Below are 16,338 nucleotides of genomic sequence, written 5' to 3'. Positions count from 1 at the left end.
CTACCTGCTTTCAAAAAAGCCTAAAGATGGGTGCTTTGTAGCTACAGCTCAAACTGATGGATACACACACATTGTTTAGGACAGGAAAACAAAAGCTAAAAACTACCACAGCTGCAGGCTACCCTTCAGACTCAAACCCTTCCCGTGCATGAGCTCTGCGCTGGTTGGCATGGCCTGGGTACAAAATGAAACCCATCTGCTCTCGGCCAAGATAAAAAACAAATGCAGATGTAGTCCAGCGCCCAAAGAGCTGAGGGGCTGAGAGCCACCAGTGCAGCAGGACTGAGATATACACCAGTGGTGGAAAGATGATGAAGGGCCTTTGTGTGCATGGAGCAGGGAAGTTTTCCATTCTTTGGGGGGAAAAACAAAACAAAACAAAACCAAACCCTGTGATTAAACCAGGATTCTGAGCAGAATTAAAAATCCATCCTCTGACAAAGTATTTACTGACAACTTTCCATACAGTTAGTCAAAAAATAATACAGAACACAGCAGACAGTATTTCATACACTAGAAACCAACATGACAGGAGTCCCTTCTCATCACTGTAAAAAAAGGAAAAAACCCCCAAACCTAAGAACTTAGTTCTGGCGGAGGACAGGACTTTGGTCCCCTACCAAACCAACTGAAATAACCCAGCAGAGAATTCAAACCAAGGGGTAAGATGGGAAAGAGGGAGGGGGATCAGATTTTAAAATAACTGCTTTTGTGACACAAATGAGTGGAAAAGACAGGTTTGGGCTAGGCTGTGTCTCTTACTATAACTATCACCATGTGTTCTTCTTCTAGCTTGCCCAATGTCCTCAGTGCTGACTGGAGGTACTGCTGTGAAAAGTCGCAAGGCGGGAAGGCATAGAGCATGCCTGTGCTGTCTCTGCCTTTGGACCCACCTACTGGCAGGCTGATCACCCCTGCAGCCTGCTTCTGTTTCAAGTAGGAGACCAGGTTCCTGAGAAGCCGCCTCTGTAGGCCTGGCTCCACTGTGGGCATCCCCTCAGTGCCAGGCCCACTGGGGGTCGCCTGGGTGGCTAGGAGCACTGCGTAGCCATTGGGGCTCCCCTGCTTGATGCGTCGTGTGACCTCATCGAGCTTGGGCTGGTCCAGTCGAAGGCGCTGGGCAATCTTCAGCTGGGTCAGCTTACTCCCAGAAGTGTGGTCTTTGAGGAGACCGCTGATAACCCCCTGGTCCCCCTCTAGGATGTGCATAGATGTTGGGAAGCAGCTGTTTTTCAACACTAGAAGCCCATTCCAACCCAGCTGCAGTGTCTGGGCGTACTCTGAAAGATTCTTGAGCTTTTTGGTCTCATGTTTTGGCTCTTCCAGAGGCTTGGTTTCAGCCTCAGTGGTCCGATGATTGCGCTCGCTCTCTCGTGTCTTCTTCCCGTGGGAAGAGTCTGGAGCCTCATGGTGGTGGTGGTGGCTCCGCTCCTCAGCCCCATGTCTGCTGTTGCTGAGGGAGTTGCCGCTCAATTCCTTGGTCCCTTCACTGGAGTGATTTTCCTTGCGGCTGCGCTCAGGGGTACGGTCAGAGCCTCGGTCAGCCTGCTGCCCACCACCCTTGGTCCTGCTCCGTTCCTCATAAGGGGAGTGGGTGGTCCTCCCTCGATCACTGGAAAGGCTTCTCCGTTTCCGCCTCTCCTCCCAGGGCTTGGGCAGGCCCCGGTCACCATCTCCTCCCCAGCGTTCGCCACTCCGGCTGCGCACTGAGCGGCTGTACCCTTCGAGGCTGTTCCGGCGGTCAGAACTTTTACTGGGGCTGGTCCAGTCCCCTTCCAAGAAGGTCCGGTCTCGGTCCGAGTACAGGAGGTGTGGGGGGGTCCTATCCCGCACCCGCAGGTCGGCATCCAGGTTTCGGTGACGGGTATATCCATCAGGGAGAAGTTCGTAATGCACAGGGAGGGGTGAGGGCTGGTACTGCTGGGGATACCGAGTCTCCTCTGCTTTGGCAAAATCCACCCGCAGCCTGCGGTCTGGACCACCCAAGGGAAAGCCCCTCATTTTAGCACAGGCGGCCTGCGCTGCGTCCAAGCTCTCGTACTGGATGTAAGCAAAGCTATCTCCTTTGACGTGATCGATGGTCCGTATGCTCCCAAAGCGGTCAAACTCCCGGGCCAGAGCCGCCAGTGAGGTGTTGGGTCCCAGGCCACCCACCCAGAGGCGAGTAGTGGGGTTCGCCTTGCCGTAGCCTATCTTAATGGGGTTGCGGCCGATCACCCGACCTGACATGGCCACCTTAGCCCTATGGGCCATATCCAGGTTCTGGAACTTGAGAAAGGCATACGCACCGCCCTGACCACGGGCGGGTCTCTTGATGACCACCTCCTCAATGATGCCATACTTCTCAAAAGCCCGTCTCAGCTCCACCTCTGACACGCTGTGGTCCAGGTTACCGATGAAGAGGTTTCGCGTGGCCCGCTGGTCGTCCTCAGGCATCAGGTCCTCCTCGCACACGGCCGGGTAGCCGTAGGGGCGTCCGCGGTCGTCGTACAACCCGTAGTAGTCCAGGGCCCGCTCCCGGGATAGTCCTACGGCGGCGGCGGCGGCAGCATCCAGGGCAAAGGCTGCGGCGGCGTGGCGGGCGCGGGGCTCTCGCAGTGGTGGGGCAGCAACCGGTGACAGCGAACGCTGCTTGTACTGGTAGCCGCCGTGCAGCGGGAGGTAGCCGAGTGGATCGGCCGGCGCGGGCGGCCCCGGGGGCGGTGTGGAGGCGGCGGCGCTACTGCTGCTGCTTCGCCGGCTGCTCCCGCCGCCGCCGCCGCCGCCGCGCAGGTACACGGGTTCCACCTTGAGCGGACGGTCGTAGAGCAGCAGCTGGCGGGCCAGGGCGTGCTGTCGGGCCTCGCGTGCGTCCTGTGGGTGCCGGAAGTTCACGTAGGCCACGCGGCCCAGCTCAGGCGTGTGCGACAAGCGCAGGCTGATCTCGCCGAAGCGCTTGAACTGGTGGAAGAGCCGGTCCTCGAGATGCTCGGCGGGCAGCGCGGGACTCAAGCTGCTGATGAGCAGCGTCTTATACTCGGGTGCGGCCGCGGATGAGCCGGGACCCGCGGGCTCGGACCCGGGCGGCGGGGGAGGTGGCGGCAGCGGAGACGCGCGGGGCGAAGCGCCTGAAGCGCCCGGATCCCCCGAGGCCTTGCCGCCGCGTCCCCCGCCGCCGGCGCCCGAGCCCGAAGCGCGGCCGCTGCTCGCACGATGATTCGCGTCCCCGGCGCCGCGGCCGTCGCGATGCCCCCCGCCGCCCCCGCTACCGCGGGGTTTCTCGCGGGCCCGCGTTGGAACGGGGTGCTTGGTGCCGCCCGAGGCCTTGTGCGCCGCCCGCCGCCCGCCCGCCTCTGCCTCCCGTTCGCGCTCCCGCGGTCGCTTGGCCGATGATGACGAGCCGCGCCCGCCTGGGCTCGAGTCTCGCTCGCTCTGCCTCTTCATGGCGCCGGCGCGGCGGGCGGGCGGGCGGCCCGCGGGCCTCTCACAGCGGCGGCGGCGGCGGCGGCGGCCGAGGAGGCAGCGCCCCCGGCGCCGCCATCTTGGACAAAAGGACTCGGCGCGGCGGTGGCGGCGGGGCGGGGCGGGAGCGGCGCTCAGGGGCCGGGCGTCGCGTTATCTGGCTGCGCCGCTCGCACCACGTGACTCTGAGGCGGGCGGGGCAAGAGCTGCGCCGGGTGTGCGTCATTGGGATGCGCCGCCCCGTGCCACGTGATCCTCGTTGCAAGCCAGCGAGCTTGTCTAGGCAGTGAGCTCTGGCGCCACCGCGTGCCCGGAGTTCTATAGAAATCATAGTCGTGTCGAGAGCACTGCTGCACCTAGGCCTCTGGCTCCGGGCTGGGCGGCCAGGGTAGCCGGATGGAAGCGGGAGTAGCGGCCTCTTTACGTGATAGTCCCAATTCCAAGACTAGGTTTGCGTGACTCCCATACCTCGCCCGGGTCTCCTGACCGTCGTCCGGGATGGGCAACCCTGAGGACCAAAGCATGCCGCCCCCTAGGACCCACGCCCCGTATCTTGAGCATCCCCTGCGTTCAGGCACACCTACAGCAGGCCTCTGAAAGGCCATATGAGGAGAATGGCCACGCATGCAGAAGCCCTAGGCACGGAAAGCTGAGACATGCCGGCGGTTTCCCGAGTGGCACCAGGCTCCTTGGTGCCATGGGGCCCCACCCTCTGCCCTGGGCGTTCGAGCAGAAAGAGAGCTGTAAGGGCAGGGCCACGGAAACAATGGCGGAGAATAAACCCAGGGTTTACCCAGCTTGCCATGCTTACCTTTCACTGGCCAGCGTCCTCCTATCCACTTCCAAGATGGCGAGATGACTGGGAATATTTTCCCGAGGAGAGGGGAGGGAGAATCCTGCTCAGCATCCATGCCCCTTGGGGAAGCGTTCATTCTGCAGGGTTGCTGGAGGGTTCGCAGAACCTGACCCAACTTCAGCCACAGAAACTATGGAGTGAGCAAAACGCACCATGGTTCTTCCCTCCTCCCACAGAGAAAGCAACTCCCGGAGCAACTGAGGCAGGTCCAAGAGTTAATGTTTCCGAAGAAACACCTGTAACATTTCTGAAACGCCTCCTGAAATCTGCTTCCAGGAGTTAACCCCTTCCTAGACAGAGACACTTGTAGCTCAGCCCGAGGGTAGCAGTTAATTGGCCTGTTTTCCGTTTGGTGTGGTCTGGAGGATATGGAACACAGACCTAGGGTGCTAAGCTGAGACAGCTCCACCTCGTAGGAGTTCTGGCTCCAGCCATGGACCTTCCTTGGCACCTTTCAGGGCCTCAGGATGCTCTATGCTTGTTAGATTTAACATCTCATCTACTTCATCTAAATCTGGAAGACCTGGCCTGAGAAATGGCTCAAACTTTTTGCTTTCCTCAGACATGTTGCTGCAAGGGCGGAAAATGCGGTCCTGCTGTTGACAAGCAGCAATGGATGCCACAGCAGGCTGAGAGGCACTTTATGTAGGCAAACTGAATTTAGAAATTGCACAATTGTGACCCCAGGCCAGGGCAATTCCTTGGAAAGCACTGCTTCTTAGGCCTTTCCTCCAGGTGGTCCTGAGGTGCGAGAACAGGGGTCTCAGAGGTGAATCATGGCTCACATTGACAACTGGGTTTCCTAAGCACCATCCTCAAAGGAAGCAACTAAAAAGCCCGTCTTGGGGACACTCTGGAACAAACTCTCAGGACCCCTGAGTGTTATGCTTATCTTGGGTAAACAAAGGTAAAAAGCAGCCTCTCATTGGCTCTTTGTACAGTCCAACTCTGCCAGACTTGCAAAATCCCAAATGGGGCTGACACCAGACCAAACTCAGATGAACAAGTAGATGGCCACATCTGGCCAGTGACTGGTAGAGGTAGCCAGGCGATGAGCATCTTTAGAAATGCGATGGTGCTGAACATACAGTTTTTGAAATCATCATCACAGAAAACCACACTCAACATCCCTCAGCTGAGCCCATATATCAGCTCCTCTCAAGAGGATGACAGTCCCTGCTGGGTGGGGTATCAAGCTGAACCTCTTCCCCAGCACTCCCTCCAGTCCTGCACAACCCCACATGCCTCAATCCCCTGTCCCACCCTCGTATCTAACTGATGGTTGAGGGACTAATGTGAATGCATCTGAAAACTCTTTGTACACTGGAAAGCACAAACCGGTGAAATCTTCACTATGGGTAAAACCCTATTTCAGTATTCTCTTTAATTCTTCAAGGACAGCTATAAATTTTCTTCCTTTAATAAAAAAATTCCAGACACACTTGGAAGTCCTAGAGTAAACCCGCAACAGAACAAAGTGAATCCCCTCCAAGGGGGCGCTGTAGACTCAGCATCATCAGGAAAGCTCCTCCAGGCTTCACACCTGACTTTGTCAGAAGCCCACCTAAAAAATAAATTACAAAAAGGCTGTTTGGGGAAGACACAGATGAACTGTTTTTCCCCTCAGGTGCAGCAGGGATTGGGCAGACTACAAATCAGTCCGTGAACTGGCTGCCTTGGGGGCATATTTTGGCATCAGTTCATTAATCTTCCGGATGTAGTCAGACTTTTCTGCACAGCCTTTGCACGTCTCCCCCCAGTCGTCTAGGATCTTCTTTAGCTCTTTAACTCGGAGCTTCTTCAGGTCCACTGTGCTCAGGTCGATCTGCTTGTCTAGAGGAGAGAGCAAGGAGAATAACCAGCTGGGTGGGAGCAACTATGGACTCTAATAGTCCTCTGCAGTGAAAACATCCCATCAAACAAGTGGCCCTACTTGTCCCATGGGGAGAGACACTTGCCAACACATCCAGGTGTGTGTGTCAGTGCCCACTGCCCCCACTTCACTAGGAAAGTGGGTCTCACGGTGGCAATGTCTACCACAAACATGCAGTGTTGACCAGGGACCGAGGCCACATGGTCCTGACAAGAGGAACTTTACAAGAGGAATGGGACTTCCACTTGAAGTGCCTTTTAAATAGTAGAGCTCACATCACTATAGAATGAAAGCTCCAGGGTGACAGCACAGATAGATCCCCTAGCCCCAATGTCCCAGCACAGACCCTGGTCAGGCCCTTGAGTTAGCTTACTCCCCATGGGATGTGGTGGGCCATCAGCACTGAACCAGGATCTCTCTCAGAAGACCAGTAATCCTTGACCCAAGGGGGCAAGGGGAAAACACAGCCCTTGGACAATGAGTTCACAATCAGTATGCAGGTGCTGTTTAGTCAATTTTTATTTTGGCAATGCCTGCACTCGGAGAACTTTCCAGGCCAGTGATAAACCTGTGCCACAGCAGCGACCCAAGCCACAAAAGTGACAATGCCAGATCCTTAACCTACTGATCCACCAGAGAATTCTTGTTGGCGCTGTTTAAATTTTACGAAAATGACAACTATTCTTGGCCCTGACTCCTTTCTGAAGTCCAAGAGTGTTTTTCCCACAAGAGACTTATTCAGCAAAAGAGATGCCTTGCACCCATAATCTTGCGCTTGCCTGTTGAGAAACAGCCTTTTTTTTTTCTTTTGTCCTCTTTGGTCTTTTTGCCTTTAATAGGTGCTCCCACGGCATATGGAGGTTCCCAGGCTAGGGGTCTAATCGGAGCTGTAGCTGCTGGCCTACGCCAGAGCCACAGCAACAAGGGATCCAAGCCGCGTCTGCAACCTACACCACAGCTCACGGCAACGCCGGATCCTTAACCCACTGAGCAAGGGCAGGGATCGAACCTGCAACCTCATGGTTCCTAGTCGGATTTGTTAACCACTGAGCCACCGCGAGAACTCCATAGAAACAGCCTTTCTTTTCAAAGCAATAAAGATCACTGGCCTGCAGAGCTTGCACCCTGTTAAAGCCAAGCCAGACCACATCCCTTCTCTGCTCAAAAATGAACATTCCCATCTTTCCTCAAACTAAAAGCCAAATTCTGGCAATCTGCAAGGCCCCCTGTGACTTGCCCACCCATGAGTCATGCCACTGGCTGCCTTTACATTGCCTGTTTACTCTGCCTGAAGTGCTCTTCCATTAATTGTGTCCTTAGTAAATTCCTCACCTCCTTCAAAGTTTGCTGAAATGTCACCTCCTCAATGAGGCCTATTCTGACCTCCACCCACCATGATGAATGATCAAATACATGCAACTCCTCACCCCCATTAAGCACAACCCACCATGCCATATATCTCACTCAAAAAGGCTCTAGTTTATCATGTGCCTCCCCAAACTAGAAAGTAAACTTCATTAATTTTACTGCAGAGTGGGGTGCAGTGTTAGTTAAATAAGGCCACACTCACCATACTTTAGCTCACAGATCTGGCTGTCCTTCTTTTTGAGCTTCTCACAGATCTTCTCCACAGGGATGTGGTGGGCCAGGGGCTTCGACACCTCATTGATGATCTTGGTGGCTGCATCATCTGTGGCCCCAATGTAGTAGCACTGCAGCAAGAAAGGACAATGGCCTTCAGGAGGTGCCGCTCCAGAGCTGTCTCCTCCAACATACTGACATCCTAAAAAATCTTTCTCTGCCAGGGCCTCATTTTCCCATGCCCCGCCTGGACTGGCAGTCAGATTCAGCCAGGCTCTTAACACATGCTTAGTCCCAGAGCTGACAAGACACTAGAGGAATTGAAAAGTCACCGGGATTCAAACCTTTAAATAGAAAAGACAAACCAGAGACTGCCAGGGGAGTCAAAGCTACAAAGGCCATCTCTTCGTTAGGGCTTCTGTCCTCGATTCAGCTGTGGCCTACCCTGTGCACACTTTGTTATCTTCTGTCCTCATGCATGCTCAATATAGCTCTGGCCTCTGGGCACTCATACTGGTTGTTCCCTCTGCCTGGGATGCTCTTCCTTTACCTCAATGGTGACCCTTTCTCAGAAGAATTCTTGATTATTGCCTAAATCAGCACCTACCCTCTCTACTGTACCATCCTGGCCCATTTTCTTCATGACACTCATCCCACCACATCATCTGCCTGTCATTTCTCTCCCCGGATACTCCCAGTGCCCACCACACAGTAGGTGTTTAACCAATACTAAGAGGATAACATCACAACTGCAGAATACAGAAAGCACTTCAGTCCTATCTTAGTTCCCTGACAGAACAGGTGACCTGAACAGGCAGGTGGGCAGGGCCTTTTACTGAAAGGCTTGTGAAAGGAAAGGTTCAACACTGGCCAGGGCCAGCTACTCACCAACCGATTCTCTTTGCCTCTGGCTTCACGGCAGAACTTTGTAAGTTCTTTTTCAATAGAGGCTGGTGAGAATGTGACATCTCTGTCTTTGAGGTCCTGGTAAAATCTTCCCAGGTAAGAAATACAAACTGGAAAAGAGAAGGAAGGAAGATGATCAGCAATCATGGAGTTGCACCCCAATCCACCAGGAAGGAACTCCATCCGCAATTTTAATAGGTGACACGGAGAGAGGAGTTTTTCCATCACCGGATTTTCTCAGGTGCCCACAGGTAGAAAAAACCGCGCTCCAGTTGCTGAGTCCCCTGGCACACCTGGAGCATGCAAGGAAAGAGCATCACCCAAAGACCCACAAAAGGGCTCCTCCTCGCTCTTTCCATAAAGTTTATGCAGAGACTGAACACGTGTCCTTGAGATGGACCCTCTGTGACCTCGCAATTGGACAATTCGAGGCCCAAGAGAAAAAAAGATCCGAATGCTGCTCATTTCCAAATACAACGCCGAATCCCGAGGTGCGGCTTCGTAACCAGACCAGGCGCGGTGCCCACTGCCCGGCCTCAGGACTCCCGACCCGGGCCAGGGCCGCTCCTGGGCGCCTCTGCCCAGTGATGGGAAAGGACCACAACTCCGGCATTATTTAAATTTCTAGCCAAGTTTTCTGTATGATTTAGTCCCAACTTTTTTCTCATCGAACCAATGTTTTTTAGGCCCAGGAAATGTTTTCTAGGCCCGGCATCGGCCCTCCCGGGGCACCCCCGCCCGTTTCTGCCCCAGCATCCTGGCCGCTCGGTGGTTTGGTTGGAGTCAGCGCCGCCGCCAGGCCGGCCACGGCGCGCGGATCCCGACCCCGCCGCACCTTCACAGTCGCCCGGCCGCAGGGCCCGGCTTGCTGGCAGCACGCTCAGAGCCAGCGCCACTGCCAGCCCGTGCGTGGCCCACATTCTCCACCACCCGCCGCCGCCTCCACCGCCGCCGCGCGACTGAACCGCGCCCGCTGCGCGGCGCTGTCTCCAAGTCCCGGCCGCGCGCCGTAGCTCCCTATTGGCGGGCGGCCCCCGCACCCTCCCACACACCGCGCCCCCATTGGTCCACGCGCCTCGGAGCCCAGACGGGCCGCTCCACGCTGCCCTTCTCCATTGGCTGGTGGCGTCGCCCGCCCTCGGCCCTAGACAGTTGTCGGCCGCTGATTGAACCAGGGAGGCCCGCCGGAAGCGGCTGCGTCAGCGGCGGAAGCGGTTCGGACCGCCATCTTGGTTAGGGGCAGCGGCTGTGGCGGAGGGGCGGGGGGCGGAGGGCGGAGGGCGGAGGGCTAGGGTGGCGTTTGGTTGTTGCCCCGCGCCTGTTGAACTGCCCTACAGACTCGCTGTTCTAGGCCCGGCGCCCGCCCAAAAAACCCTACGGACCTCCCTCCCGGGCCTCAACTCGTGACGCTGGTCAGGGGTTCTGGGGTCAGACGCAACCCAGCCGGGCGGGGAGGGCGGTCGGCTCGGAAGAGGTTTCTTTTTTCGTAGACGATCACGTGGGCAGGGGAACCAGTCTTCGGGGAGCGCCTGCGAGGCCCGCTGACCGCATCCAAGTTGTCCTAGCCGCTCAGGCTCCTATCTCCTGGTCCAGGGGTGGCCGTAGCCCGCCTCGGACGGCCGACAGGAGGACCCCGGCCGGGGTAGACGGACTCTGGGCCGTCCTGGAACTGAGAGAGGCGCCCTGGTCAGGGCTTGTTGCTTGCCTTTGGTCAGGTGCGTCCAGTCTCACAGTGGGGAGGCCTGGGGCTTCGGAGGTTTGTCCCCGACTCTGGAGAGTCTCCCCCTTTCCTCACTAGCTCCGGAGCCTTGCCCGAGGAGGCTGGCTCGCCTCCTCCAGCTTCCCAGCCGACCGCTCAGGAGGGGCCCTGGCTGCCGAGGGCGCTTCCTTAGGAGGGGTCTGTGGGTCGGCGGACAAGCAGTGGAGGTGGTTTTCTCTTTGCTTCCCCTATATTTTGGTGCAGGGATGGGCCACCTGTCCTTGAAGGCACGACGTGGGAAAGGTTGTTTCTGTGCTCAGGGCAGAAAAGAGATTTCTATGGGACTAAGTGGGGCTTGGAGCCCAGCGACAAGGGTTGGTGGGGGGCACTTGCGCTGCTCCCATTCAGTGAATTCAGTGGGTCAGTATCAGGTATTCATCTTTAATTCACATCACAGCAGTCAAGGGAGTAGGGGAAGGGGGGAAATCAAGTGGCAGATATTTACATCTAAAATTCACATTACTTGTTAGATTTAGAACATGCTACCACAATATATACAGTAAAATACCTTTTGGGACACTAGCACAAAAAATTTTTTTTTTCTTTTAACTTTGCTTTCTGGTACAGGTTAAGACCATTTTAAAGTCACTTCTTTTAAACATAAATACACAAAAGAAATGGTTAGAAGTTTTCTTATTTTAAATAAGCACAGAATGCCAGAGGTTAAAAACACATTTATAGGGCTGAATACCAATAGGACATCACACTCTATACATTTTTTGCTCAAATTCCTGTACAAATACACAGCATTCAAATAGATATTTACAAATAAGCTTGAAAGAATGAAAGTCAGTATTTCACGATCTTCAAAGGATTCTCATATCTGGCTTCCACTTCCCCTCAGACTGGCTGATTTGGATATGTCCTTTCTATCCAATTAAGGAAAATAGGGAAAACACAAACCTGGATTTGGATATGTCCTTTCTATCCAATTAAGGAAAACAGGGAAAACACAAACCTGGCTCAACCTACATAAGCCAAGGCCAAACAAAGCCACGCTCTGCTCTCTACCCTCCTATGCCACCAGGTGAAGAAGTGGCTGTTCCTATGTGATGACTGTCTTGTCCAGGGATTGAGGTTCAGAAGTGCCCTAAAATCTAGAGATGCCATCCTACCTAAGAAATTCACAGCTAATCCCAACTGTCACACTTTTGTGAACACTAGATGGTCCAGGCCTGCCAGGACTAACCCACTCTGCCTGGAGTCTCCCTTAAAGTATAAGAAAGGATCTACACTGGTGATAGATATCTCCAGACATCCTGAAGGTAATGTGGTCCTCCCCCAGCCCCATCTTTCCTCCTTACTTGCTGGCAAGCTACATTTGTTTACATGTGAAAAACACCCTAACCATAGAGGTCAGATGGGCCAACAAAAGAGGAGCTAGGGGAGAACACACGTGCTCAACTAGGAGAAGGCAGTCTTGCGACCGTCAAAGTCATGAACTCAAGCAAATGAAAGAAATGTTTTGTAGACTTTTTGTTTTTTAAGTAACTTAGAAGCACCCTGGTAAAACACTATTACCACCTTACCCTATCCCCCTAAATAATAAACCAAGAGGAAAATCAGTGTTCTGACCTGAGTTTCCTATAAAGATACCACTGCCTTCTGCCCAAAAGACTGGGGAGGCTTAAGCAACTGCCTTCCTGCCCACCCTGACCCTGAGTGGCAGTCCCCATGGGCCTGGAACTGGAGTCCAGCACTTGGCCACTGGGAGAGGATAATTCAATCTGTGTGGCTCTCCTAAAAGAAGAAGCTCCCTCCCACTCTTTTCACCCTGGAGCTTGCTGAACCTGACCAGGAGTCCTCAGGCCTTCCTTAGAAGCCTGGCTGGGCAGACAACCCCACTGCTTGGAGGTAGTGCTGAAAATCCCTGATGCAGGAGCTGGGTGACAGGCACTCTGGCCACTTCTGAAAACCCCGAGGATTTCCGGCTCCTGCTATACCTCAGCCTCATCCTTATGCCAGCTTGTCTCAACCCATGGCTGCCCAGGCCCGGGGGAGAAAGGTAGCTACGGTAGTCCCTCTGTCTCCACGCTCCCATTCAAGCCCGAGAAGGCAGGAGATAACCACTGCGGATCCTTTCACCAAGGGCACGGGGTGCTGCTGCAGGGCATGGGGTATATTCAGGAGGGGAGCAAATGGTCAGAAATAAAAACGATGGAGGGGAAAGTCCAAGGTAGAGTAGGAGGCAGGGCTGGCCAATGGAAGCCTGGCGGTATGCCCTGGGCATGCAGTTAAGCCAGGTCACATGACTGAGCCGGTAGGTTGGCCCAGCCAGCCCCCCAGTCGCATACTCCTGGATGGAAGAGTGGGCAGGTGGGCAGGCATTTGTGCAAAATGGCTTGTAGCCCCCTTGTCCACCCGTGACGTAGTCCACGTGGTCCTTGCAATCCCTGAATATAATAGCCATGAGCTCTTCTGTCCACGCACCAAAAGAAGAGGTTGCTAGTGCAATTCCCATCCTTCTGTGCATCTCTACCCTGGAAGGAGGGCCTGGGCTCCTACCCCCGGGGCCCTGCAAAGCTGCAAAGCAATTCTGTCTGTGCACTATCTCCATATAGCTCCACGTGGTCTGGAACTGCAGGAGAAAGAAAGCATCTACTGCACAAAGGAAAAAGGGGAACCCATAGAAATGGAAATGTATAAAATGAAATAAAAAGAGAAGCCACAACCCTTCATGCTGCTGTGGCCTCTGCACATGGCAACACACGAGTTCACGGCAGTAGAATGTAGACTTGGGATGGTTCTCTCCTGAGTGCCAGGCCTCTCTGGCTCCCTGCAGGGGGACTTGCTTTTCAGACCTGGAGTGTTTGGACAAGCTGCTCATGGAGGGTGGTGTCCCAGTTGCTTCCCTGCACCTCACTGTTCCCCTCGGCCGTGCTCCCAGGCCATTCGAGCCTGCTCTTCCTTGGTGCTCCCGGGAGGCAGCGAGGCCTTGCGGTGCAGGCCCCGAGGCCTCTCAGCCTCCTCACGCAGCAGCACCCCCTCGTCGTGCTCCACGGCCGGCAGGCGGGGGTGGTAGGGCTTGGGTGGCAGCGCAGGAGGGTCCATGGGGTCCTGAGGGATGACACATCCTGGTGCTGAGTGACTTCGGCATGGCTGAGCCTTGACAGAGTCCAGGACGGCGGACTCAGAGAGGCTGTAGTGGACAGGGAGGTAGGGCGGCTCAAGGTCTTCGTCAGCATTCCAGGCCTGGCTTGGCATGGAGTCCATGGTGTCGGTACGAGGAGGAGCTTCCGAGGAGTGCCCAAAGTTACTCTCACTTAAGGAAGACACACCGCTGCTGGCACTGCCAGACAGCGTAGAGTTGCTGCCATCCAGGCCCGACTGGGGGCTTGTGGGGGAGGCTGGGATAGGGTGGAGAGGAGACTGCAAAAAAAAAAAAAGGTAGAAATGTTAGCATCCCGCTTTCCAGACAGGCTAACTGGCCCAGCATGTGAAGAGAAGACCAATTAAGTCTGCTTATTAATGAATTTTAAAGTAACCCTCATCAACAGCATGTTTCTTATTTTGTCATCAGCAGCCTCTGGCTCCTCCCTGCCCCCAGCAAGCCAATGGAGCTCCAGAATCACCTGCATTTCTGTGGACCAACAAAGGCCCCATCTTGGCTGCTGGGCATTTGTGCTCCCTGAAGGCATGTCCCGGTGAGGCACTGACAGAAGGGCTGGGTCATCAGGCCAGCTCGGGAGGGTAGGAAGAACCCTAATGGGCCATGGACCAAATGAGTGCATTGTGCTGCTAAAAATCTGTAGCAGTCTTTTCCAATTTGCAGAAAAATTAATGGGCTTTTCATAAAGGTTTGGTACCTGATGCTTCTTGCTTTGACTGGACTCCAGTTTAAAGTGGTCTATGATCTACCAGAGGAATGTTTCTTTAGCTTTTGAACTGTGGTGTGTTGCTGTCTTGTGGTGCCACAGAGAAGCCCTGGCTTCTTACTGCTCACTGGGCACATACTCCCCATACCGTGTGTTGCTGTCTCCAGGACCCTCTGACCCCCTGCCCCCATCACATCTGTTGCAGGACACACTGGTCATGTGCATCCCTAGTGTGGCTCTGCCTGGCTAGGTTCTCCGGGACAGGAGCAGGGGAAGCAGACCTCAGGGGTGATTCCAGCAGTTGAGAGGACTCACCTCCCAGGCTGGTGGGGATGCGGTACATTACCTTGCGCAGGGTCCGGGCTGGGAGGGCTGGGGGTGTGTCACCCAGGGGGTGGTGGAAGGCGTCAAAGTGTAGGGAGTAATGACCTGCAAGGGAAAAGAACCAGAGCCTCAGCTGGGGCCCCTCCTGGGTTGCATGTCAGCATATCTTGCCAGGCCAACTGGACAGATGTGAGTCTCCTGCGACCCCTCAGCATTGAAGGCCACAGGCCAACCTCTCTTTTCACCAAAGTTCTCCAAAACACAGGCTGTTGAAATCAAGGCACCCACGCCACACAGGAGGTCAAGAAGGTCAAGTGCATCAGAACCTGTGGAACAACAAGCTGCAGATGGTGGCAGGTCTCTGCCTGCTGCTAGGCGATGGCAGGCTGGTGACTTCCAGCCTACTGGTGGGCTTGGCATAGTTCCATTGTCTTCAGCCTCCTTGGTTGGAAAGGCCTTACTGAGCTCACCTGCTCCACTTGGAAACCTCACTGACCCCAAAGCCCAGTGGGATCTTTCTACAGGTGGGATGTTTTTCCTTGCCAAAATCAGCCCATCTTCTCAGCCTTGAGGGCTGCTGCCCTTGCCCCTGAACAGAATTTGAGACCAAGGACTATCTGGGGGACCCGCTGGAGGTCTTCTTACCATGCAGCAGGCTTCGGGGAGGCACTGGGGGGGCCATGATGCACCCCGTGTGGGCAGACAGGAAGGGCTGGGCCTCTCGGGCTCCGCTATCCAGGCTCCAGCTGCTGGGGGCTGCTGGCACCGCTGAAGGGTGAAAACAGATGGCATGCAGGGAGGTTACTTCTTGAGCCACCCTCTGGGAGAAGCCCATCCTACAGCCTATGGCTTCTCCAGGTGAGGAATGCTCAGGTGCTCAGATGTGTGGGAGTGGCGCGCCAGCTCCTGGACAAAAAACACTGGCCAAGCAAGACACTGTGGCCCACAAGGGAGAGTGGCCAGGGACAGAAACCACTGGAGAGGATGGCAACAGAGTGAACTGATGTCTGATGAGTTCTCAGGATGAGGAAACCTGAGAAAGAACGTCAAGCAAGGAGAATGTCTCCAGCCTCCAGGACTTGCCAGGAGGGGAAGAGGGAAGTCAAACAGGCCGATGAGACTGAGAGGGGAGAGGGGAAGAGAGAAGGAGGAAGGGGAGAGAGAGACACACACAGGGAGGGAGAGAGGGAGACCAAGGCACCATGGAGCTTCTTACCAAAGTCAAGAGTCAGGGCTCTCCCTCAGCCCTGGCCCAATGGGAAAAGCTGGGAGCAGGACGGGTGGGCAGCAGAGACTGCCTCCTTCCACAGTTGGTGCATGGCAGGGAGTGGACAGAAATCTCCCCTAAATTAGCTCCACAAAGGGCCACCGGTAAAGTACAAGCTTTGCCCATCTCTGTTGCTTCTGTGCCCACTGGCTAGGTTTGGGATGGGTTTTCTAGGCAAGGACTAGAATTCACTGTGCTTGCTGGAGGGAAAGAGTCATGGCCCAGGTCCAGCAGGACCCAATGTTTCAGAGAGGAGGGAGGCCTTGTGGAGGCCATGGGTGCCCTCGCACATGTAGAGAGGCCCGGTTCCTGGCACCCACATGCTACGAATGCGGGGTAAGGTAGGCCCTGGACAAAGGGAAACATAGGGTGTCCATCCACCTATGGTAAGAAGGGGGTCCAGTGCCAGAATACTGCTCTCTCAGCAGCGACAGCTGGGGTAAGTGATTTTGTAGGAGGGGAGAGGAGAGGAGGAATGGCTAGACTTTGGGGTCCGAGGGTGCCACTCTGTAGGAG

General features: G+C 55.1%; 3 protein-coding genes and 1 long non-coding RNA gene across 7 annotated transcripts in view; 1 reads left to right on the top strand and 3 right to left on the bottom strand.

Annotated features, from left to right (window-relative positions):
• Positions 1-419: 419 nt before the first annotated feature.
• RBM15B (RNA binding motif protein 15B) lies at positions 420-3,547 on the bottom strand. The gene has a single exon (XM_047775517.1). It carries the CDS (start codon positions 3,421-3,423, stop codon positions 745-747), a length of 2,679 nt encoding a protein of 892 aa, XP_047631473.1. The 5' UTR covers positions 3,424-3,547; the 3' UTR covers positions 420-744.
• Positions 3,548-5,701: 2,154 nt separating this feature from the next.
• Positions 5,702-9,629, bottom strand: MANF (mesencephalic astrocyte derived neurotrophic factor). Its single transcript, XM_047775545.1, has 4 exons — positions 9,493-9,629; positions 8,640-8,767; positions 7,741-7,882; positions 5,702-6,130 (listed from the first exon to the last, which is right to left on the bottom strand). Exons 1-4 carry the CDS (start codon positions 9,575-9,577, stop codon positions 5,946-5,948), a joined length of 540 nt encoding a protein of 179 aa, XP_047631501.1. The 5' UTR covers positions 9,578-9,629; the 3' UTR covers positions 5,702-5,945.
• A 329-nt stretch (positions 9,630-9,958) lies between these two features.
• LOC125125029 (uncharacterized) lies at positions 9,959-14,226 on the top strand. The gene is made up of 2 exons (XR_007134350.1): positions 9,959-10,372; positions 13,937-14,226. It is a non-coding gene; the product is annotated as an uncharacterized LOC125125029 (long non-coding RNA).
• The window catches only part of DOCK3 (dedicator of cytokinesis 3), a 489,707-nt gene continuing 484,146 nt past the window's right edge, over positions 10,778-16,338 (bottom strand). For 3 of the 4 annotated variants that reach the window (XM_047775399.1, XM_047775408.1, XM_047775417.1), the window contains exons 51-53: positions 15,201-15,323; positions 14,578-14,660; positions 10,778-13,785 (exon numbers count right to left, since the gene is read on the bottom strand). In XM_047775399.1, coding sequence (XP_047631355.1) covers positions 13,276-13,785; positions 14,578-14,660; positions 15,201-15,323 — 716 coding nt within the window. In that variant the 3' untranslated portion in view covers positions 10,778-13,275. The remainder of the gene's footprint in view (positions 13,786-14,577; positions 14,661-15,200; positions 15,324-16,338) is intronic. The other variant, XM_047775426.1, reaches the window with a different exon arrangement.

This window comes from Phacochoerus africanus, chromosome 1 (genome assembly GCF_016906955.1).
Source record: "Phacochoerus africanus isolate WHEZ1 chromosome 1, ROS_Pafr_v1, whole genome shotgun sequence".
Lineage (NCBI taxonomy): Eukaryota > Metazoa > Chordata > Mammalia > Artiodactyla > Suidae > Phacochoerus > Phacochoerus africanus.
The sequence above is the reverse complement of the archived record's forward strand: the minus strand, read 5'-3'. Positions and strand labels throughout refer to the sequence as shown.

Coding starts and splice junctions, on each gene's coding strand:
- MANF (XM_047775545.1), bottom strand. CDS start 9,577: ATGTGGGCCACGCACGGGCTGGCAGTGGCGCTGGCTCTGAGCGTGCTG. Junction 8,768..9,492: donor GCGGCCGGGCGACTGTGAAG/GTGCGGCGGGGT, acceptor TCTCTTTTCCAG/TTTGTATTTCTTACCTGGGA. Junction 6,131..7,740: donor GATCTGTGAGCTAAAGTATG/GTGAGTGTGGCC, acceptor TCTCTCCTCTAG/ACAAGCAGATCGACCTGAGC.
- RBM15B (XM_047775517.1), bottom strand. CDS start 3,423: ATGAAGAGGCAGAGCGAGCGAGACTCGAGCCCAGGCGGGCGCGGCTCG.